The sequence below is a fragment of the Thermobia domestica genome, chromosome 2 (assembly GCF_964235325.1).
Source record: "Thermobia domestica chromosome 2, izTheDome1.hap1.1, whole genome shotgun sequence".
NCBI classification, from domain to species: domain Eukaryota; kingdom Metazoa; phylum Arthropoda; class Insecta; order Zygentoma; family Lepismatidae; genus Thermobia; species Thermobia domestica.
The window spans coordinates 6,887,400-6,913,467 of NC_137455.1; the positions used below are offsets into that span (position 1 = coordinate 6,887,400).

The window sequence follows — 26,068 nt, forward strand, 5'->3', positions numbered from 1 at the left end:
ACACCATACACTATACCTTAAGAAATATTGAATATGTTCAAAGATGGATTCAACAATCATTACGAATTGTCTCTTCAATGACTGTGACATTCAATTTGTTTGAATCCATCTTCTGTCACCCGCGCATCACTACTGGACCCCCGGCACATGGCAAATCCGCAACATTCACACAACCCTCTTCAAAGAAATAGCAGCACCTGGAGATGCTACGGTCCAAACAGCCTTCCCCATATATTCACTTATTTCCCTGCGTATTTCACTCGAGTTTTGTCCTTTTGCCCACAAAAATAGGACATCTCTGTTCTTCATAAGAAGATGAATTTAATACGTGTGTCATCTGATTAATTCAAGCTTCTTCCCCTAAAAGTATACAGGTGCTACCCTTCTTTTAACCGGACAACCCGTAGCAGTACGACATCTCGCCGCTGATGTCTTGAGGTACATGTATTACCTACTGCATCACAAAATTGCGTCATCTTCGGCACATTCAGTTGTGAGTTGTAGTTGTGCGTGCGTGTTACAATGCTTAAGCAAGAACATTTGAGTGATCCAAGCGTTTCAAAGAAGGCTGAGACTCTGTGGAAGGAAGGTGGCAAACATTCTGGTTGACTGCCAACATGCACAACACCGGAAAATGATCATGAAAGTCCGTGATGTGATTCGCGAAGACAGAAGGCACACAATTCACGATGTTTGTAACAGACTTCGACTGTCGTACGGTACTTGTCAACGAATTCTATCCGATGAACTGAACATGAATTGCAGCGAAGTTTGTCCCTTGCCTTCTCAGCATCGACCAAAACAACTTCAGGATTCAGACGTGCACTGAGCTGTAACAAAGAGTTCGAGAGTGCCAAACTTCTTATCCAGAATCATTATAGATGATGAATCTTGTGTCTATGGTTATGACTCGGAAACGGAGCAGCAATCATCACAATGGTAGACGCCATTCTCTCCAAGGCCGAAAAAAAGCTCGACAAGTTCGCAGCACCATCAAGTCGATACTGATCAATTTCTTCGACATTCGAGGAATTGTGCATAAGGAGTTTGTTCTATCTGGTCAGGATGTCAACGAGAAGTTTCACTGCGAGGTTTTGAAGAGACTGAGGGAAGATGTTCGGCGCAAACAGCCAGAGTTGTGGCAAACGAAAGACTAGTTACTGCACCATGACAATGCGCCCGCGCATACCTCGCTCAATGAGGGAATTCTTAGCCAAAAACAACATGGTAATGGTCCCCCACCCTCCCTACTCTCCGTGCGACTTCTACCTGTTCCCGAAGATGAAACTCGATTGAAAGGGCGACGGTTTGACTCCATTGAAGACATCCAAGTGGAATTGCAACGGGTCCTGAACACACTTCACCTTGCGGACTTGAAGTATAGTTTTGTGATTTTTACAATGACATTCTCGGATATTTTGAGTAGCAACTCGTACCTGATCGAACTACTGCCGACTACAGTACAAACCTCAAAGTACTTCTGTTTAAATTTTCACGTCTCAGATTAGTACAATATCGTGTGATAAAAATGAGGTCACTAAAATCTTGGGGTAAAACCTCACTTACAACAGAAGGATATTTTCAGTAATAAACAAACTACTAACTTAATATTTTAATTAACTTGAATATATTTTACTTCTAAAATTCATTTTCATACAGAGCTGGCATCATATTTATTAACTACATTTCCTATATGGTTTCACTCATTTTTTTTAACAGGTAATAGTAGCAATAATACCTCTGGAAGTATATAACAAGATAATTCATCATCACATACTAAGTACATTATGGTTCAAATACAAGACTCACTGGCAACTTATTTTTTCAATACATTAGGAATCTTTAAATCCATTCGTCAGCCCAAATATAATGTGGAAAAATAAATAAGTACATAATGGAATGCTGTTTGGTTCAGAATGTACGTCACTCAATACTGATAACAGGAATACTAAGAACTAAGAAATTGTAAAGGTCTAATTGGAACCAGCTAATTATTTCATACAGGTAGTTTTAAAACTAAGTGGCAGTTATTTTCGGTGTCATTCGCTAAGTACATCATCAGTCATTTGATTACGTCACTAAGGTCCACTTAATCATTAAACCCTCATCTATTTATTTGTGAAAATTAATTGAAACGTAAAAACAATACAGTCCGGCAGATACGAGACCAGAACATCGCTGGTTCAGGAAAATTTAATGTTTGCTGTAACTCATGTCTTTTTAAGTGCAATATCAGCGTCGGGAGATGGGAAATATGAGATTCTGGAAGCAATGCATCTATCAAGTACTTCAAAACTATAGTAATCGGTACAGAGTATAAGAGAAATAAATTAAGAAACATATAATACTAAATTTTACAATTATGTATTTTCTTATGCCGTTAAATTTATTAACTTCTTTAATGGTCAGTTTTTAATTACTGATGTACGGCATACGCGTGTTGGTTATTTTCACTTAAAACGAGTTTTCTCATGAAATAACACTATAATGTCACTACCCTGTTGCTTTCCTTCTACTATGCTGCCTTTTTCTTTCTTTTAGGAGTCCTACTTTCCTTTCGGCTCAAAGTAGCTACCATCAGTAGGCAAGCATTAATAAAATGCATACTAAGCTTAGAAGTAGAATCAGAAAAAAAACAAATTTTTTGCGTGACAGGCGGGAACATAATGCCACGGAACGACAATTGATTACCTATGGCTTTGCGCAAAAGAAATCGCAAGAAAAGAAGTAATACGGGACAATTCCTGCAGAAACCTTGCGGATCTCTTCAGTTCAAGGTTTGGGGCTGCCTTTTAGTTATTTAGTTTTACATTTCTTCTGTATCATATAGCCTAATGTAAACCGGGTCCATGTAACCCAGGACCACATATGTAACTACTTGGAAACTCATTAAGGACAATTATGCGAATAGAAAAATTTGTCCCCGCTACATTTGCAACTCACTCTCATATACACATTGACATCAGAAAAAAAAATCATCATATTTGGGCTGATCAAGGAATACACTTTAACAGGAATGTGCATTCATTAATTATTGTTGTACCTGGAATGTTTAGGGCTCTCGTTCAAGAACTTGCTTTTGTCAATTTACTTTGATTCTCTTAGTCTTTCAGTTCTTTTTATTCTCTACCTTGTAAGTAAAGCAATACTATTTACACGGAGGCACTATGGAGATTCGAAATCTAAAATTCTGTTTTATTGGTTGATATGTTCTTGTACTTTTTCTCATTTCCTACAGTAAATTCGAGAGAAGTCCCGAGAGAACATATTATCAAGAGTAAGTTAATAAATCCAGTTTTATTTCTTTAAACTTAGTTTCCTTTTTTTAAAAAAAAAAATCTAAAGCACATCAGAGCTGCCGTATAAAACGTCATTTCTGAACGGAATAGAAAAAACAAAAATAAAATCCAAATATTTTACTTTTCATTTCACTGAATTCCTCCCATTGTCTTACGTTAATATAGAATATCAGAGAGAAACAAGCAGAAAACAGTTTAATACAATTTTGATTCAATGAATTATTATTTGAAATTCCATTAACTTCGACTATTTCCGTAGGCTGTTTTCTGATTGGAAGGCTTTCCACCTTTCCCCTAAAACCTCTCTAATTTCACCAATACGTGAAAGGAATATGGAAATTAGAGGCTTTATTTGTTTCTGCAAAATTGCTTATTATGAGCTTCAGTAGTCAAGTATCCCACATATGGAAATAAAGAAAGCTACTGAACTGCCCACAGTCGAAAGATTGATGTTGAAGTCCCACCAATCTGCGGCCATATTTTCTTGTATCCCACCTTTGATCTGTGCCTATTGGTATTAAACATAACAGTATGCTACTTATGGTTATAAGCAGGTTTAAGAAAACGGCAGGTGACCACGTTTTTTTGAACGTACCTGCACAATATAATAAGTATTCACTCACTTTATACGGTAAATTCATGTAAATTAAACATGTTATTTGGTATGTTTATTTGAATGAATCAAGATTTAAGTACAAAGATTAGGAAATAGTATATGCGATTTAACTGATAATATCATTATGTAATATTTTCTTTAAAAGAGAGTAATCATACTGATGTGAACATAGTTGTACGTATTTGAAATAGTTGTGACGGAAAAATAATCTTTTAAGCCTCGGCAATATTTAGGCAGCAGTCAGCGAGTATTTACCAGAATAACATTTCAATCTTTTTCGTCAAGCTTTAAAAACAAAAAATACGTTTCTTCGCACTATTCCGTAATTTTTAAAAATCAACTTCACAAACAATTCTCTCTTTTTAAAAAAAGTCAAGAAATTAAATGGAAGATTTTTCTTGTCTATGCGCAGCTATTTTTTTCTTAGCAGACAATAAACTGGATAGTTGTATCCCTACACGGGTGTTAAAAATCTCGGAATAAAACCATTCGGTAAAATTCCCTTATTCGTTTGGTCTGTTTTCGATTTTTTCCTTCTCCAAAGTTTGCTTCTACTACAAAAAACAATATTCATTAAGTTTAAAACAGCAACGATAATTTTCTGTTAAAAAAAAAAAAAAAACAACTTTGTTTTCTCTATGTATAATAATATTATGAGCTAACAGATTAAAAGAAAAAAAAAACTTATAAAATCATTTGTAGTTAACACTAACACACTGATTTCTTTTTAAACTTTGGTACATTGCATTTGATAAAACGAAATTATACATACATACAGAATAAAATTTAGAGCTATTCATTTTCCTTTACAAGAGGTTCAAGCAGTTCCATTTCCTACACCTTTGAAATTAAGTACTTCAAACAATAAATAATCCGTGATGTGTTTTATAAAATTAATTATTAAAGGAATAGAATTTGATATGTATGAATTGCACATTCTCGATATGTTACATCTCAGAATCAAATATGCATTTTTCATCCATTAGAAGGTTGAAATGAAGATCGATCCACAACTCTCAAGCAACAATACAAAAACAAACGAATACGTCACTGCAGTACATGAGGTAGAATACGTTAATTTTGACATTCAGTGAATGGCCCACACTCATTAGAATGAGCTGTTTCTAACTCCTTAGTTTGACCACAAGTCCTTAATCTACGAATAAAAGAAGTAACGTGCTTCAATACTAATAAATAAAGTTACATACGAGGCGCATCCAGAAAGTAACTTTCCCAGGCGTCCCATAGCTAAGAAACCGTATGTTGCACGAAGCGACTGCGTGCACGTGAGAGAGTAAGGTCCTAGCACAGCGCATGCACTAGCGGAACTTTGCTCGCACCTCGAACTGGAACAGGAACATCCATCTTCAACCACTGCCACGACGCTACTCAGCTGGCGCATGCGCCATGCTAGGACCTTACTCTCTCACGTGCACGCAGTCGCTTCGTGCAACGCACGGTTTCTTAGCTATGGGACGCCTGGGAAAGTTACTTTCTGGATGCGTCTCGTATTTGTATCAAACAAAATGTTTATACAAAGCTCCCATATGTTGAAAACAGTTTTAGGAAGACACAGCTTACAATTAGTATTGCTATTTTCGTACAGTTCCATTGAATTCATTTAATAGGTACACAAAAATGGTAACTGGTAAAAAAAAAAAGAAGATAATTATTTTAATCAAAGTTTATCACAAAAACCCTCAATAAACGAATCTAGAAGTAATTACGATTTCATGCGCAGACATCAGAAAAAAATGACTTTGAAAACCTCTTAACAGCGACATTATAAGGTCAGTGAGGGTAATTATGAGACATCCCTCACTGATCTTCAACGACTGTAGGTAAATACAAATTAAGAGCACACGCATTTAGCAAATCCTTCAGAATGCTCTTGTCTACATTTTTAAGTTTCAGTTTACAAAAGTTTGGATCTATCATTTTTTTTTTTTTTTAACAAACTCATTAAAAAAATGTTTTGAAATGTGAAATCCTATCATTAACTTTTATATCTACTCGTGCAGTAATATCACTGTTGTAAAACCAATGGGTGTTGGGGGAAACCTGGTAAGTTAGTAATTATAGGTTAAGTTGAATTTTTCCCTTGGGCTTTCATTTCAGAGTTACAGAAGTTTTTGTTGTATCGCAATTTGCTTATATGGAGGGTAATTATGAGACGCATGCTAGATTAATGTATTTGAGAAATAACTGGAATCTGCTTTTTTATCCTAGTATGTTAAATTTCAAAAATGCTGTATTCTGTAGTTTAGGCAGTCCTATAATCTTGTTTCTTAATAACTTTCAAAATTGTAGACCTATATTATTTTCTTGAAAATAGCCTTGGGCTGCATACCAATATACTAAAACATAAAGAAATAGAAGTAGCCTAAGTTGTTTTTAGTGCACAGCCTAGAAATTGGTCTAAATTTGTTTCATAAGCCTGTTTTGTAACCTGATACTATCTCATATAGGCTATTTGCCTATAGGCCTATTATAACCTACTCACAAAAATGTTAGAATAATATCAGTAGCTATTTCCACTTTCTTTCTTAGTTATTTTCTTGATAACTCAGCCAAATATTTGTGTATCTTTATGTATTAAACACAAAATAACGAAAAGACTTCTTTGTCTCACAATTGGACACGAAACGCTCGGGAGAGCAATACTCCCGGAAGTACGTTTTTTTTTTCTCGCGCGCTATCCTATCCAGCTGTTTTAAGTTGGTCACACAATTTATATCATTGGGATCAAGGTGGAACAAAACGAGCCCTGCGGGACTTCTAACCCATTCCTCCTCCTCCTACTACTACTAATCTGCACAAAAGTAAGTAAATCACATTTTTGAATATTATTTTAATGAAAAAAGTGTTATGAAAATTTAAAAAAAAGATCTTTGGGCCGGGTTTGAACCCACGCCAAAAGCGATTTCCGTTACTATCACGTAGCGCTAGCCCATTCGGCCACGAGGGCCAACAGCAACAAGCGTTTAATTTCTGCTATATGAATGCCACGTGGTTAGAAACTGATAACGCCAACCAATCAGAACCGTGTATTTCGTTCCTACTTCCGGAAGCATTACTCTCCCGAGCAAGTCCTTGGACTCCTTCATATCTCAATATCACATACAGAAAGCTAGGGACAACAAACAGGTGTCTCATAATTACCCACCCGGTATCTCATAATTAAGTTTTGTGGGAATTTATGAGACAGCAAATTGTTACTCTATTGGCACCATAAACTGCTGCCTAGGTTAACTGCTTTCAAAACTAATGTTATCTAAGTAACGTAGAAAAGTTGTGAAATTTGTCTCATAGTTACCCTCACTGACCCTGTAGTTTTTAACTTAGTAAACAAACTTTTACAATGAAATCACACACGTTAAGACACCACAATACTGCGAATACGTCATTCTCGTCCACATTAGTACTGATAATTACAATAAAAACTGTATGCATTATTATTTAAAATTTCTCAATTGTAGAATTTTCAACTATGATATGGATCAACCAACATCAAGAACAATTTATACTATTATTACTATCTCTTTCTTATTTTGTAAATAAAACAATTGACCCCATACAGTGTTATAGGACTTAAATTAAAACATCGAGATCATTGTTGAAACAAGGTGTAGGTAATTATAGAACAGCCTGTTTCTTCTTTCTGCTCTAAATTTTATAATAGTACAAAACCACTTTACCAACTTCTGATTACATATTTCATTAAAGCCTTTTTCAAAGGCACACAGTAATAGTTTTTCATACTTAAGAAAGAAAAAAAAAAAAAAGACTCAAAAGTATACACCATGCATTAAACAACAACAAAGGTCTGTCTAAAAATACATAATGCAATAATTAGCTGTAGAAAAATATGCCCTTATTTAGAGGCTTGCAGTTGCCAGATACGCGGATGGAATGCTCTTGAGTACAGGTCACGCATAACACATGGGCGGAATGAGTATAATACAGTCTTGGACGATACTGGTCTTTCAAAACATAGAACAAAAGGCACTCAAAACACTATAAACGAACATTTCTGTAGCTTTTTTTCCATCGAATAGTGTCCTGCACTAAACATACTATTTATCAGACACAGCGTCACAATGAACAAAACATAATTACAAGAAGGAAAAAAAAAAATGGAATTTGTTTTCTTGGTAAATACAGGAAATAGAACACAAGAAAGTTATTTATATATAAAAAATCTTCACTCAACGATATTTCTTTTCGGAAGTTCTTTAAGCTGTGAAGCAACGACGTCCATATTTGATTTTCAACCCAGTGATTTATGTGGAGACATTGTCCTGTTTCATGAAAATGGAAGGCTATTTTTTAAACTAACGGTATCTCAATTCAAAGTAAAATTCGTGCCACCTTCCAACTCTATTCAATGCACATAATTTTATTAAAATTCCATAGCGGGCACAGTAAGGGCTAAGTGCAAAACTTATTTTATCATTATATCAAGGTTGGTTACCTTGTTACGTGTTTCTCAGCTGAAAGTAACACGTTTCAAACACACACTTTTCACTTTTTTGCGTAGCAGAAAGTGATCCACGGAAACTTTTACCATTTTATTAACTTGTACTTTTCCTTTGAATGATATCAACGTAAAAAGTCAGGTTGCCACACTGCAAGAATCTAGTAGCTGGCATTGAAAAATCTTACAACCCTATGTTTCTATTCACTGTTTACACATCACAACTTTCTGAAAGCAAGACAGGTATCTTCATACATGCAGCATTGCACTGTAGTGGACAAATAAGAACCTCCTCATTAAAAAAAGTGTATTTTTGGCGCGCTTCTCTTCCCCGTCCAAAAGAATCCGTCGTTTCGGAAGCGGCGAAACTGATTTTTGCTTTATGTCAGTGGGAACGCGATAGCATGTAGCAAGCAAGACGACCCAGAACGTTGTACAACTTGCAAGGTAAAAAAAAATTGTTGCATGTCCCTTTCAAGAATTTGTTTACATGGAGAAATATTGTAGGGGTGCAAGATTTTTTTTTTAATGATAGCTACAAGATTCTTGCAACAAGGCAACCTAGCTTAATATTGCATTTGACTGACGCAGTAACTGTGTAAGAGAATATAAACCAATCTCGTTACTACATGTTGCACGAACGCTTCTTGGCTGCGTCATTTAAGAAACCTATGACCTTGCAGATCATCTGCTGTAACTTCTCTCTTTTTTTCTTATGGGGCCATCTAAACGGTAGTGTGCATAGAATTAATCTATCAAAACTGCGTGAAACTATTAGGAATTAATTTAACATTACCCTCCATACGCTTCAGCAAACATCACAGAATACAACAAGTCGTGCTTAATTATTGTTTATAGAAAGGCAGAGGACACTTCCAATATTTTCTGTGAAGAAAAACTACTCTTCCATTTTTACCATAGAATTTACAACCGACAGCACATGCTTGCTATTTACTTAAAAGTTATAAGCTAATAAAATGGAAACTATTTTGGTGCTTTGTATTCCACACGTTCTCGAAATTTTAATACTGGTTTTTGCTCAACAATACATTTTGAAAAATATAAAAAATTCGCGAATTTTACTTTTAGAGACCGTATCATTTATTTCAACTCCAACAACAAAATATTTCTCCACATAAATCAATGGGGTAATAAAATCAAAAAATGGAATCTACATGCCACAGCCTCCTTGATTTCCTCCTACATCCATACATACACGCACACACACACACACACACACACTTACTTACATACATACACGCAACTACGCTTGAATTTATATTTATATAGTTATGTACAAGTCTCATATTCACAGATAACAGATATACACAGCACATTCACTCTACACACCCACTCTGATCCCACAGGAAAAGGGAAATTTCAGTTGCTTATAACTTTTTTTTTTTTTTTTTTTCATTTTCTCTTTTTAATCTTTAGACTTCATACACGATTGTTAACTGTGAAAATGGTCCCAACGTACCTTATTAAAATATTATACCCCTTTAGTCAACCTTATATCTAACATAGTGAATTAATTAAAGCTCAGAACTGAAATACCAGATACCTCATATGAGCTACATTATTGTCCAGCTTCTGTTTTAATTTTTTTCCTATAAAACTCAGTCTTACATAAATTACCTCCATAGGCCTTGAGTCTTACATAAATTACCTCATCATAGGCCCAGATTGATTTTTGTATCCAAACACAATTAGCACTTGATACAACGAGCTTTGTCAAGGACTATTTCACACGCACACATTAGAAACACATTCTTGTCATCAATTACTCGATGTTATAGTTCTTCAGGCGGGAGGCCTTCCACTCTTTCTTAGAATTCACGCACTCACACTGTCAAGAAATTTATATAAACAGTTTCTGAGGGGAAAAATATATTTATGCTGAGGCACTCGTATTAGCATTAGAATTCTCGGAATATCTATCTGTAGGTCTTTGCTGAAAACGGAGGCACTTCATAAATGCAAGATACCCTCATCTTTGCTTTTGCTGGGCGATGTGTTCTGGTCTTCTAAATTAAAACCTGTCAGATCCACGATCTCGTCTTGGTCGTAGCGGTCATCATCTGACCCTGTCCCTGATTGCGTTGATTGGTGGGAACCAGAAGACACTTGTGATGTGCGAGAAAAGGACCCTCGGCAGGGGGGAGGTAACGTTCTCTGATTGGCTGGCTTCACCGTGATTATTAAGTTGGAGCTGTTTGCTACCATCATATCAGTGACCTGCAAAACACAAAAGGAATAAATATTACTCATACATTCAGAACATGAAAAATGGAAACTAATATTCGAATAGTTATAACGGATTTTTCATTAACTACACCAATATTCGTACTACGAACTAAATCCACAGCTTGAATATACACTGCACAGTGCTCCAAATATTTACTGTTGATTGGACATTATGGATACGATTTTCTCAACTTTATAGGTCTACTAATATTGGATATTTATAGTCAAAGAATCATGTTTTTTTTTGGTTTTATTCATTAATATAAGATATAATTGAGTAGTGCATATTATTATCTACTAGTCATGCAGATCACTTTGATATATAGGACATAACAGGTCAAGTTGTTCTATATACATTATTTTCAACCCTGAAGGAGTGGAGTCACTTCCGGGCAAGGAATTGAAACTTGTTTTGGAACTTACTTGACAAACTCTTTCAGGAAATATATAGGTTATCCTCAGATTCAAGGTTCGACTTTAGAGTCATCCCTGGTGAGTGTTAAGCCTGCAGTCATTCGATAATGAGAAGTTTCCATACTAACAAATGCCAGTAATGCGTTGGGGGATGAAAAATATAAAATACTACGAAAATAAAGACTCCTTTATCGTTCACAGTGATTATAGGAAGATACTGTACACACAAGAGCTAGTGTTAAGGAAGGCGTAGCAAGTACAACCAGTTCTCAATGCAAAAAAGAAATTAAGACCAGTTGAATCGCCATTTAACTTTAAGAAACTGTGCCTAGCCTGTTGGAAACGAACGTAGCGGAGAATTTCAAAATAGAAAAATCCGAAAAGAACTTAAGCACACCAATATTTAAAGAAAAAGTGGTACAGAAAGCTGCTGATTGAGGAAGATGATCAGAAGTCGTATTTCGTGCTTAATAATGGGAGAAGAATAACAAGAGATATGCATGACCAAATTATACGTATAAACAGGGGTCTTTGTCATTTGAACATCAATGCCTCGAGATATTATTTGCATTCGATAAAATATGCAGCTTAAGGAAAGTGATGGTTTTCAATCCACAATAAATGGACTCAGACATTGTAGAAAATAAAATTACTTATCAAACATTGGGAAAACTGGACAGTAGATGATCCCAAAGCAATGCTATTGTTAAAGATACCGACGAGATCTTTAAATTGGTTATCCTTTTCAGTTACAGCAGCTACTTAAATCATAAGACATCACGTCCTAATACCCGCATTCCTTTGTTTAGTTTAACGTCCCACGATTACGCCATTTATGATAAAGGAAGTAGATGATTAATGAAAGTCAAATGATTATGAAATTATTTTTCTTTTTTGAGCTCTCCCAACGGGAATCGAATGATATCACGTCCATCCTAAATAGATAATAAAGAAATGCACTTTACTTGAAGGTGTTATTCACGTCCTTCCAAATCTATTTAAATAAAAATGGCTATGTCTGTGACTTAATGCCTCTTGAACCACTCGATCGATCTCCATCAAATTTTCAACATAGATGAGGTTCGGGTTGGGATGTTTTTTGTCATTTCACTTTGACGGTTCAACTTAGAGAAGGAGGATATATATATCTAATGATCGAAAATGACTGATATTGGTGTCGAATCCATAGTTTTCGGGATCGTTGTGACCCTTCCAATGCCATTTAAATCCAAATTCAGCCCCCATTAGTACTCGTAAGGGGAGATGGTGACATGTAAAAATAATTGAAAATGACTTATATTACTGTCGAATTCATAGTTTTTCGAGGTTCCTAAGTTGACTGGTGACAGTTTTTGTGTCCTTTATGTCTAAAATGAAACGTATTCTCCCCGTGCGAGGAACAGGCATTCTGCTAGTGTAGTACAAACGTCAATAACCCAACAGTACTTTCTTAATCTTATTGCAAAGTTGTCTCAAATCAATCTAAAATTTCCTCGCGGTTAATGGTTGTTACATGAAAGAGAAGCGAAGGAGAACTGTTCTAATATGGACCATAACCGGACTCGGGGCATTTCTGAGGCGAAACCAGTTCCGTCCTCAGGATATTTTCGAGAGGAGCATATCTGAACTTTATGTACTAACTTAAATAGTGAATAATATAAAATGTATCGCTGCGATATGAATTCTGGTGTGATCATTACTGCTATTCCACATTGGTGGCATTTCTAATCTATGTGACCATGTATTCTTCCTTCTAAAAACCACTTGTTTGAGCAAAGGCCATGCATTGCCGCTTGGTTTCTTTTTTTGAAACAGCTCTGATGTTAACGACAGGACCGTAAAAACATTCTGAAAGAACTAAATAACCAAGAGTCCATTGGATTCAACTTGTTTTTCCTGTACCATTTTGAATTTTAGGCCTATTTTTACGTAATAAATTTTCGACACGCATCAAGGACTGCATATTTATTACCTTGAATTCTTCGATTATAGTAAACAAAAATGTACACGAGAGACAAAATATGTTCATCTATAATGGTGAGTTCTCATGTTACCATTTTGTGCTACATTTTTGCAAAAATATTATTATTTAGAAAAATAAACTAATGATCCAATTAATACAATTAATCCGTAGTTCCATTCATTATGTGCTAGTGGGAGCATATATTGACGATGGCATCCATAGTGCTTATAGTAAACTACTGAAACTAATTTATTTTCCGATATGTATCCAATGGACTCACCATATCATTTTAAGGGTTAAATCTTTCTAGCAGTGCATCTGTTCGTACCCATCTTTTTCCAGATAAGGCAACTATGTCAATTAACTCCATAGAAGTTTATCTTCTCTTGAGGGACAAAGATTCTGGATACGATATCATACACAAATGAAATAAGACACTTTCAATAAGGACCGCAAACCAAATAATTAAATGAAAGAATAAACAACGGAACTGCCTTAAAGTATGTACCAGTAAGTTATTTATTTATTATTACAACACGATAGATACTAATAATATTAGTCCAATTAGTCTCAAGCTCATCGAAATACGTGGATGTGAAAAAATGTTACTGGTATTTGAGAAGCACCATTTTGTCGTGCGCCCTAAAACTTCTTGTTTCAACCATAGACATACCGCCTTATCGGTGGTATTTTACTTAGCTCTACACCTTTGACTTTTGGTAATCATAAAATGAAATTTTTTTCAACAGGATGAACATCCATTCTATTTAACTGGTCATTTGCCGCAACAGTTGATGGCTTGTAAACAGCAAACTGTTGCTCAAACTCTTCGTCACTGAATACCCTCTCTACCAATTGTGGGTTTACAGATGTTATGAGTGTCATGGTGGCCAAAAGACGTCCTGAAAACGATCATGATACCGTTGGCTAAGAAATCGAACCCAAAGAGATGTGAGAATTATAGAACTATTAGTCTCATATCTCAAATCTCATTCAGCAAAAATTTTGCTTCGAATTCTAAACACAAGGTTATATGGAAGAAGAACAAATGAAAAAGTTGAGGAGGAACAATTTGGATTTAGGAGAGGTAAGGGTACAAGAGATGCAATCGGATTATTAAGTGAGATCGGTGAAAGGTTTTTAGAAATAGGGAAAGAGATGCATCTGGTATTTATTGATTTAGAAAAGGCTTTTGATTGCGTGAATTGGGAATTGCTGTTAGAAATTCTAAAGAAAGTTGGGTTGGAATGGAAAGATCGAAGACTCATAAGAAACTTATATATGAACCAACACATGAATGTTAGAATAGGGGAGGGAATCACAGAGGAGAGTGCAACTGGAAGGAAGTTCGACAGGTATGCTATCTCTCGCCTACACTATTTAATATCTATTTAGAAGAGATAGTGAAAAAGAACCTACAAAAAGAAGACGGTGTTTCAGTAGGAGGTAGAATGATTAGAAAATGTATACGGTTTGCAGATGATATGGCGCTTAATGCAAAATCTGAAGAGAAAATCAATAAAGATGTTAGAAAACTTGAGGAAGGGCTGTGGAGTATGGAAATAAATGTTACAAAGACACAAGCCATGGTGATTGAAACGAAGGGATAGGTGTCAAATATAGAGGTAGGAGGGAAGAAAATAGAACAGGTGACTAGTTTTCAATATCTGGTTAGTATTATTAGTAATGATATGAAATGTGAACGTGAAATAAAAGCAAGGATAGGGATGGCGAAAGAAACCTTTAGGAGGAAGAAAGTTTTATTTTGTAGGGCTTTGAATAAAGAGTTGAGTAAAAGACTCATAAAACGCTTCGTGTGGAGTATTGTACTGTAGGAGTTAGAAACATGGACATTATGCAAAAATGATGGGAAACGACTGGGTGTGGGTGTGAAGAAGAATGGAGCGAATTAGCTGAGTCAAGCGGGAAACGATTGAGAGGATATTAAGAAACGGTGAAGAAGAAAGTAACAATTTTGGATATTGCTAAAAAGAGGGAGAGAAACTGGTTGGGACATTGAATGAGAAGGAACTGCATAATGAGGGACGTTTTAGAGGGTATGGTTGCAGGAAAGAGAGAGTGGAGCATGGAAACTTCTCAGTTGAGTAAGAGACCTGCCAATAACGGCAGAATACCTAGTAATGATGATGATGATGAGTGCCATATTTTACTGTATATCCTACGAAGGAGTTGGTCACTTGCAAGGTGGTATAGCGATGTATCCGATGTGGTTAGAAAATGAAAAATGAAATGAAATCTTTGAGTTTTACGTCCCACGGTTATGCCGGTTAGGCTAAAGGAGACGGTGATTATGAGAAATGAATGAAATGGTGGAATCAAGAGAGTGGGAGGAAACGGGAGAACCCCGAGAAAACCCACGCACACGGTGTTTGTCCACCACAAAGTTCACTTGGCGGGAGCAGGGTCTGAACCCGGGACCCCATGCACCAGAGGTGAACGCTCTACCACTGAGCCACCGCGGCCCCATTGATGATGTAGTTAGAGCCAGAGCTTTAAGCTTTTACACTTAATTTCTTCCTGTACTTACCTGATCGAGTGTTTTTCCAACGACTTCAATGCCGTTGACTTCCAGCACCTCATCATTGACTGCCAGCAACCCTGTGCTCTCTGCTAACCCTCCAGGCACCAACCTTGAGATAAAGATCCCGGGAACTTTTTCCAAGCCACTTGGCGTGACCCGGACGCTCGTCCCATCACGTATGTAGAATCCTAAAGGCTTATCTGAGCCATGCTTCAACAGACGCACTCGTCGACACGTTTCTGGCACAATATCTACGTCGATAATAGCAGACACCTGCAATCACAAGAACATGAATTAGAATATATTGATGAGGAGTTAGATTTAAATAAAATTATATTTAAAAAAAATCTATTAAAATTGGTTAAAATAAAGACAAAAAGATGTATCAGAATTAAAGACAAGAAATTACAAAATTTAAAATTAAGTAAAAGAAAGACATTAATAAGATATTTTAAAATTATGATGAGATTGTAATGTTGTCCAAGTAATTGTTTTTGTTTTATATAAGTTGTAAACACAGACACGTGGATTTGTAATGTTATGATGACGAAGGATAACAAATAAGCAAGTTGCAAAGTAAGAACTATTGTAAGAGTTATTGTAAAATTTATTTGTTAACATCAACACAATTTTGGGATGTGACAAAACTGTCAGATTACGGAGATAGACGTCTGGAGATTTTGTCTATTTGATGATCATTGCAGAAATGTGAATTTCGGCAATGAGATAAGCAAACACGTGGAAAGACGTGAATCAAGGTGGCAGTTTAGAAATCGACGGGTTCCAGATAAATACTCTACCAAGGATGGAACTTGATCATTAGATTAGAAGATCATTCAAAGGAGATCATTCGAAGGAGATGTCAAAGGATCATGAATTGAGAGTTATTTATTCAGAGAGGATTAGAGAAATAGTTACGAGCGAACAGTTACAAGTCATAGTGGACTATTACAAATTATAACTTCTACCATCGTTTAAAGTTTTAAAATCTTGGTAGTTACATCGTTCCAAGTTGTTGGAGTTTACTAAGCTGCACCTTGTTTCCAGAGGACAACCAACTACATCAATTCAAGAGGTATTTGTTTGCTATCTGATCATCGTTATCAAATAGATAAAATAATCAGGCTTTGCGAGTTGTGATCTGATAATGTTTTGCATATTCCTTACACACAATACACATTACACATTAATGACAAATCACTTTAATGAAAATACAAATTTTTAATAATGAAACTTGGCATGGTGTTTGCTTTCCTGAGTAATGTTCAATAAATTTTCCTGGACATTTTAGAGAATGTTCAGAGGACAATCTACCTATGTACAGAGCTACGCGATTGCTATAAAAGGCACGACAAGGGGAGTTGCCAATATTATAACTCAATATGTCTTTAAGTTCGTTCAGATTTTTACATTTAAATAATAACAAATAAATAAAGGATCTGGTAATAGTTATCTTTCGAGGAATGAATTACAAAAAGGAGGTGATGTGTGAATTAATGGAATGAAGGTGAATCGAATTACACAAGACGACCCTTTGGGATGGCTGGAAGTAGGTATATAAAGACCAAAAACTCGGAGAATGACAATGAAAATGTTTACTTCAATACATACTAAGTTCATATTGTTACCTTAATCAACGAATTTGTATTAATCCACAGAAAATGTCCAAAAGTGTTTCGCGAGCAGTCTAAGTGAAATTTGTCACTCAATTTGACGGTTGTGAATCAAAAATCTCCTTTATTCACCTGTTGTTTACAGGATAGTGAATAGTCGGGTTTGATTTAAAAAAAAAAAAAAATGTCACAAAGAGCTAATTGTAATCTGCGATTTTAGTGCACATGATTTCCATTTTTTCTGATGTAACGGACAGATATACAAACAAATCAAAACAATTTTGAAGAAGCAGTTGAGCTGATTTTGAGTTTAACGTCCCTTTCAGCAGCGAGGCTACATGAGACGGGGACCTACTGATTAACGTGGATTCCGAACAACATGTGCTCCCGCCGGGAATCGAACCAAGGTCTTCCACGCCAAAGAATTTCGGAGAAAGAATAAAGCGCTACGTCAAGTGTGGATATTAGATTTTCGGAAGCCTTGTTAAGTTGGTCACAAGACGCGATTTGTTGATAGCGAAAGAGAATTGGATTGATTTTGGATACTTCATCCGTCAGGGAATAGCCATCCAGGTCCAAATATTCTATCTCACCCTCATCTACCTACGAGTCATGTTACGGTGTATTAAAAAGAAAATAATGGAATCTTCAGTCACGACTACTACGAGAAGTTAGTGATGGAACGGGTCATGAACCCGCGACCCACTAGACCCGGAGAGCAAAACACTATTCTCTCCTCTTCCTTCAATAAAGGATAATTTTCTTTCTCGTTAGTGTCTCGAGAAGTCCACTAAGGGTATGATATAACAACATGATATAACATTTGGAGTATATTGTGTATTGACTTGCGCATCTTTAAACGTTGACAAATGCTCTTCATTGTGTTCGTACAATTTCTTTATCAATTTATAGTTTTTATACTATTAATTTATAATACTAAAACACTGAGATCTAAGACTTGGGTGATCTAGTGTTGGTTGCCCACGAGACTTCAGAAATTTCTCGTCTCGTCACATCTCGTGGGTAACACAAAGTAGTCATTTGTTACACTGCAACTGTGCGTGCCCGGTGATGATCCCCATGGAATGAGAGACTTTCAAAAATTAAAACGTATGACTCCACGTTGATTAACGAAACATTTTTTTTCTTTTGAACGGCCATATAGCAAAGTATATTCTAGTGAGCAAATTTCTTTAGAAATGGAGAAATCAAGAGTGTAAAAATGAAATGAAATCTTTGGGTTTTACGTCCCACAGTTATGCCTGTTAGGCTAAAGGAGACTGTGATTATGAGAAATGAATGAAATGAAGAAAGTGGGAGGAAACGGGAGAACCCCGAGAAAACCCACGCACACGGTGTTTGTCCACCACAACGTTCACTTGGCGGGGGCTGGGATCGAACCCGAGACCCCAAGCACCAGAGGAGAACGCTAAATCAAGAGTGTATTCGAGTCAACAAGACATTGCACGCATTTTAGATGAATCAGATGAGGATATGTCCGATGTTGAACTGGTAAGTGAAAATGAAGATAATGAGAAACAGAATAATGATGATAATGAATTTGAAGCTGATGTTAATAATGATGATGTTGCCAGGGGCGGATCCAAGGGAGGGGGCGATCGCCCCCCCCAGAAGAGGAAACTTTCTTATTTTATATATATAAATAAAACCCATCCCAAAGTTTGGAGTCCTTAAAAGTACCAGTATGACAACCAACCGCCCCCCCCCAGAAGTCGGTCCTGGATCCGCCCCTGGATGTTGCAGACTTGTTAAAAAGAACAGTGATTTATGGGAAGAATGCCAGTCAGTGATACACTAAACCATTCCACCAAAAATCTACTAGAACCCTGAAGAAAAAGATTATTATTATGTATTCTACAATATTTAGCACAATTAATTAAAAAAAAAAAGAATTATATCCACAAATATAAAATGTATAAAAGGATACCCTTAAAATGTATAAGATGATATAACCTAACCTCACCTAACCTAACTACTCTCCAGATTTGGGTCGTATATGGCACCACCTTGTGATACATGTTCTAATGAAAGCACGTTGTGATTGTAGGGTTCAAAAATTGCCAAATCCACTACTTGTAGCCCGATCTGGCAACACCGTGCATAGAATATACCCATCCACCTACGATTTTAAAACGAGTGATAAATACGATCTATTCATTTGCAACGACATTCAATTTACCTGACGGATGATCATGTTTAAACAACCATTACGTTTACCCACTTACAATTTCCGGCTGAGGAAAAGATTATTCATAACTATAAACTTTTGATCCTAGCTCGCAATGACCTTAAGATAAGGGAATTCTATCAGATCCTGTTAAAATGACGAGATATTCCAGCGAAATTATGAATCATTTCACGCGCCCAGGTAACACGCTGAATTAACCTCCATCAACTCCAGCTGATAATCGGGGAAGAGCGTTCATTCCAAAGACGATGCGTGTTGTCTAGAAACACACGTCACGAATGACGTGAATCGTCTTTGCAAATGAGTCAGCGCTTCGGTATGTCGCTAGTACACGCTCAAGGTAACTGCTGCAAACAAAACATTTTCAAATCCTTAGCTATTCATTCACAAGCATAAACCACCGTACAACTTTCCACAAAGAATATTTATTTAGGAGGAAAGTGACTGCAAAATGACTTTCGTTGCTCAACGCTGTGGTGATGAACTGTGATGGGCAAATATTGTCATAGTAATCCTCACAAGCCAAGTGAGGTATATTTTGTACTATGCTATTCACATTTCATTATGTTTTATTTTTTCTTTTTGGAAAATCGAGTATCTGAAAACACATTTTCGGTTTTCAAAACTCACAAGTGGGGATTTTGGTCATCTCTCAATTACAAAAATACTTGAATGCACATAAAGGTTCTCGAATTAGAAAGAACGATATTCCTTTTCTTTCCATTTCTTTGAGATTAACATTCCTCGAGTTTCCGAAATTTTTTTCTATATATAATAGTGTTCGAAACGAGAAAAAAGCAAACACTGACACTGGTAGCATATACGTATACAGGGTGTTAATTAACTATACCGACACACTTTAAGAGATGATTCCTCACATCAAAATAAGAGAAAAAGTTCATATGGACCTGTGCAGAAAAGTGCATTGTTTCAGAGCTAGGGCTGTCCAAAATCGCGAAAAAGCCGAATTTCAAGAGGCCCTATTTCGAATTTGAGAAACTGTGGATGATCAGCGTAAAGGAAGTCACATTTCATTAATGTTCAATGGATGTACAGAGTATTCCTTGCAGTGTGAAATTCCCAGACCTGCCATCAACTGAATTTTGAGATATGCTCTGATTTTATGACTAATCCAAAGTAGGCAAACGATAAATCGTGATAGCAGTGAAGACGGAATCATTTGTTGTGATGTCGGAAGTGTTAAGCCGTCAGCAGCACGGTCTCTAGTACTCGGGAAAACACATGCTTATAAGCGAAGAAAACGTAAAATATACCGTGAAAAAATACATCGCATCACACGTTATTCTGAACACAAAAAAACAGGAGCTGCCGATTCCTAACACTTCTGCCTTCCCTCCGAAGTACTGGATATTCATTGTTGTCAAGACTTACTTCGTGCCTACTTTGGACCTTCCTTGAAATCAATGTATATCTGAAAACTCTATTGAGAGCATATTTGAGAATTACACCCTGTAGAGAATACGTTGTACACTTATTAAAAATTGATGAAATACGCAGTTTTGGATTGTGTATGCGTGGCTTCCTTTACGCTGATAAGGACCTCCATCCACAGTTTCTCGAATTCGAAATAGGGCCTATTGAAATTTAGCTTTTTCGCGATTTTGGACAGCCCTAGCTCTAAAACTATGCATTTTCCGCCATATGTCCATATGTGAACTTTCTCTCTTATTTTGATGTGAGGAATCACCTCTTACAGTTTGTCGGTATAGTTCATTAACACCCTGTATATATTGCATATTAATTTTAAAGTGTACCGTACAATTAAAAAACTTTATGCACAATCTCACTATGAAAAACGTCGGTGTAAGAAGTAAATGAAAAAAAGAGAGAAAATGAAATCTTTCAGTTTAACGTCCTACGATTATGCCCTTTAGGCCAAGGGAGACGAATGATTAAGGCAAGTGAATAATGATGGAAGAAGCGGTGGAATGGAAATGTAGGAGGAAAGGGAGTACCCCAAGAATACTCATGTACACCACGCAGGAGTAATGCGATCTACCACTGAGCCATCCTGTCCCCAAAAATTAAATGGAAATCAGGCCGCAGTATATCACTCAGGAGTGTACGACCTAATTCACGAACTGCATAACATACTCAGCGATGCAACAAATCTCCTCGAGGCTCCGGCCAAAAAAGGTATTTTTGATTCCCCCCAATGAGCAAGTTGGCCAAAGTGTAAAAGGGTATTTGTACCCTGCTCCCGCTCAGACAGTAATTTTGAAGGATAACAACTGAAACTTTATCTCCTTGTCAGAAGCCATAACAACGGACTTTCCTGAATCGATTTATAGGCCTACATAATGTTCTCCAATACCTTGTTTCATCGGTGCCCTTAGCTCTCCTTGTCAGAGCCATGAATGGGTACGGACAATTAACACAAAACAAGTCAATCTACTTGATTTTGTGGTGGACAAACACCGTGATCGTGGGTTTTCTCCCGTTTCCTCCCACTTTCTTCATTCCACCATTTTACTCATCTCTCATTATCACCGTCTCCTTTAGCCTAACCGGCATAACCGTGGGACGTAAAATTTAAAAGATTTCATTTCATTTCAATCTACTTGATCTTCAACAAAGACGTATCTACTGATAATTTATTATGATATACTGATGATCAGCTTCACCGTCGTTTCAGTGACCCCTCTGCTATCCTGCATACAAGGGCCCAGCCTACACTGGCTACCTACAAGATATTGTGTATTGTATAAAGTGATAAGAGCCGTGTTAGTTATTTTAATATTTACATGATTTTTACTTTTCAAACATTATTTCCATGCTAGGAATGGGGGAGAGTTTAAAATCAAGTTTGCTATTAATATGAAACTTTAAAATGTACAAATTTCACACAAAATGAATAACAGAGTAATTGAGATATTCAGTAATACGTAAATATGAGCTTCAAATAGTGGCTGTGAGGCGCGCCTGGACTTCTGCAGGGTTCCTACTGATCCTGGCATTTCCCTGACCTTTGGCAGGAAATTCCCTGACTTTCATGACGTGTCGGATGACGTTGACATATAAATAAGGAATACATAACACTGAATATTTATATATGAGAACATTTATTCTATACAGACAAATAGTAATCAATTGCTCATACGTACACTCATATCCAAAATGATTGTCGCATATCTATAACTGCCTTCTTGTAAGAATATAGTTTGATAATGATTTTGCAGGGTACTTTTAATACTTATACTATGCGTATAATCGGGAAATGTGTATTTGTGGTAAATTTCATAGGAAAAGAATAATAAATACGAAAATTAGAATGAGTAAAACAAAATGTTGCTAAATGGACAAGAAAGCTTTATTTTTCGTTTTATTGTTCTTATTTAGTGCTGTTTTGACATGAAATTTGCCACATACGTGTATTTACCGACTATACACATACTAACATTATAAGAAATACCAGGCGAATTCGTTATGAAATTATATTCGTAGAACAACATATTTATAGACATGCGACAATAATTTTGGACATGAGTGTACATTCCACTTACCTCCCATTGAAAACAGCAATAAAAACCAAATAGGTATTATAATGGTTGGCTAAGCTGAAATTGGTGTACAACTAATGTTTGAAAAAATATATTTTATAAAATTTCCCTAATTTTCCCTGATTTCCAGTCTTTTCCCTGAGTTTCCCTGGCATGTACCATTTTCCCTGAACAGAAGGAACCGCGCTCGGTGTTGCACTGCTTGTGCCACCGATTATTGCGGCTCGGAACATACTTCCACTACTGGTTATATTAACTCACAGATACTTAGAATAAATGGTAGAAAGAACGAAGCAAAATAAAACAAAAACCTGTTCTTTGACCGGGAATCGAACGCTTGACCGCACAAACGAGCCATTAGACCAGTCGCGAGTGCGATTTCAGTGTGTTTTAGATCATGGCCCCCCTCTGGCTCACGAAAATGTAGACGTAATATAACAAAGCATGCATATTCAATACCAGACGTAATAAAGCAACCATGGAGATGGGTCCCTCCATAGAAAATTTTCTTCGAACGCCCCTGTATGTGCGAAAACCATTCAATTCTGTTATCGAACGATAATTTTGTGTCACGAAATCAGTATCCCCGAGAGTGTAAAATAACTAAAGATATTCTCTAGAACATTGTTTCTACGATATTCCTTCTATATTCATGTAACTTACGTATAAATGTCGTGTACAAAACGAGGTGGGAAAGACTTCTTCGGAAATCGAGACAAAAATACCTTATTTCTAGTCTCATGAGGGAGGTTCAATAATTATTATTGGAATGTCACCTAAACCACAAATCAAAGTATTCTTAATGCTTTTGTTCTGTACATTATTTCCTTTCCTCAATATAACAACGCAGACACTAACATCATTGTTTTTGACACAAACCTCTCATTAGCAAGCAGACCGTGGGCAAAAAATAAAAAAAAAAGTTTTATTTTGTTTTTACTGCTGAAAAAAAAATATTCTCTAAAAACGAGTTTTCCAGGAAGTACTTCGAGTACCTTCATCCCAGAAAAGGAGATATGTGGACAACCAAAATCCCATGGTATTGTGTTTCTTGCTAATTTCAGTCTACCCACACAGCACCCGTGTAGTAGTTACTCAACGCCTTACGGCTAATGGAAAACAGATTTTCTCTAACTTAATAGTTTTCTGTCTATGCTTCAAATAAGCAATAAAATAAAGGTAACATTTACTGTATGTATTAGAAGACTCTCTAACCATCAGGAGCACTCTTTATAGACGATGGCTAACGGTTAAAATTCTTGTTTCGCAATTGGGGGTTCCCATATTCGAATCTGGTGGCTGACACACTATAGTTATCCACAGACTTTCTTTAGTTTCACCACGCCTATTAAGAGATGGAATATAGGCCTATAAATATAGATCCTGGTCGATTTTCGTTCGTTTCCTTCTCCAACATGGTTCATTGGTTATGATTCCAGTGTAAATCGATTTCGCAAACTGCTATGAGGAAGTTGGTTAACTAACTCACTGCATCTCTATATACAAAAATCAAAGTCACTATGTTTATGACTTAATAACTCTTGAACCACGAGACCGATCTCAATCGAATTTGCCACATAGATGAAGTTCGAGACTGGGATGTTTTTTTGTCATTTCACTTTGACCGTGCAGCGTAGGGGAGGGAGGAGATACATAAAAATGATCGAAAATTACCGATATTAGTGTTGAATTCATAGTTTTCAGTGTCACTGAGATGAACAGTCACACTTCCGATGCTGTTTATATCTAAATTCGGCCCTATATGTCCAAAATGAAACGTATTCTCCCCGTGCGAAGAACGAGTATTCTGCTAGCAAATAAATAAATAAATAGATAAGGAACATGAATCCTCTTGAGGAGCAACGTGGTTATATCTTTCGGATACAGTCATCTATGAAAGCTTGGACTCTGGTTGCATCATGTGAGCTTCACGGTGGACATGTGTGCGAAACACCTAATGCCTTTCCACGTTACTTAGTATGCGTATGTAGTGTCACGGTTAGGAGAAATCAAACTATACATACAATCGGTTACTCAATAGTGCACATTTTTCATGTACAGTACGTAAATAAGCAATCTATTACAGGTCACTTTACAACTATTTACAAGAGATCAGACCACTATGAGCCCTGTGTGTCGAAATTCAGAGATTCGAATTACCTCTATCCACTGATCCGAAAAAAAAAAAAAAACATGAAATGAAATCTTTCAGTTTAACGTCCCATGATTATGACCTTGAGGCTAAGGGAGACGATGATAATGATGGAATAATTGGTGAAATGAGAAAGTGGGAGAAAACGAGAATACCCCAAGAAAAGTAACGGACACGATGTTATTCACCACAAACTTAATTGGCCTGGAATTGAACCAGGGACCCCACGCACAGAGGTAAGTGCTCTACCACTGAGCCACTGTGGCCCCTTCCATTAATTCCAATCACCTACTCATACCCCCCCCCCAGGAGCGTCATTTCAGATTTTGCTTGGGGGGGCAAGATCCCTTGATATAAGTAAAATTTCGCATTTTTCTCTGATTTACTACTATTCTATTGATAAAATCTATATACATTTCGAACTCAGGGGGCAAATGCCCCTCCCTGCCCCCCTCCGAAAATACAAAGTTCACAAACAAACAGAATATGCGTCAGTCCTTTCGTTAAACAACACACACGCGTTTACATGTAAACATTCACACGTTATTCCATGTGCTACATTCCTTTTTGCATAGGTTAGGTTTTGCTTTGAACGAAATGAACCTCCGCCCTCACTTAACTGCAATGCTAATGTTGCAAGACACACCCACACCAACAAAAAACGTATGGAATACAGGAAACGGAAGTAATGGAGAGGAAAAAAAGAGGGTGGTTCACTCGAGGAAGAATTCTGAATATGGTCTGGGGATTTAAAAAAAATATATACACTAAAACATGTAAACGAATACACATTTACTGTTAACGTATTCCTTGCTTACGTTTGTAATACATACACAGATATAATAATATACGTTACTGATTCAAGTTTCGATGAAGGTTAGGGATGCGCACGAGACGAGTCGAGACAGGATTTTCCTGACGAAATTCGAGTCGAGACACGGCTCTTCCAATAAAGAAATATACATTTTTCGAGTCGAGACATCACTTTTACAACACATTTTCGAGACGAGACAGC

The 26,068-nt window shown here is 36.5% G+C and overlaps 1 protein-coding gene across 2 annotated transcripts in view; it reads right to left on the minus strand.

Annotated features, from left to right (window-relative positions):
• Positions 1 to 1,604: 1,604 nt before the first annotated feature.
• Positions 1,605 to 26,068, minus strand: part of par-6 (partitioning defective protein 6) — a 139,526-nt gene continuing 115,062 nt past the window's right edge. For both annotated transcript variants that reach the window (XM_081738304.1, XM_081738308.1), the window contains exons 4-5: positions 15,565 to 15,831; positions 1,605 to 10,630 (exon numbers count right to left, since the gene is read on the minus strand). In XM_081738304.1, coding sequence (XP_081594430.1) covers positions 10,364 to 10,630; positions 15,565 to 15,831 — 534 coding nt within the window. In that variant the 3' untranslated portion in view covers positions 1,605 to 10,363. The remainder of the gene's footprint in view (positions 10,631 to 15,564; positions 15,832 to 26,068) is intronic.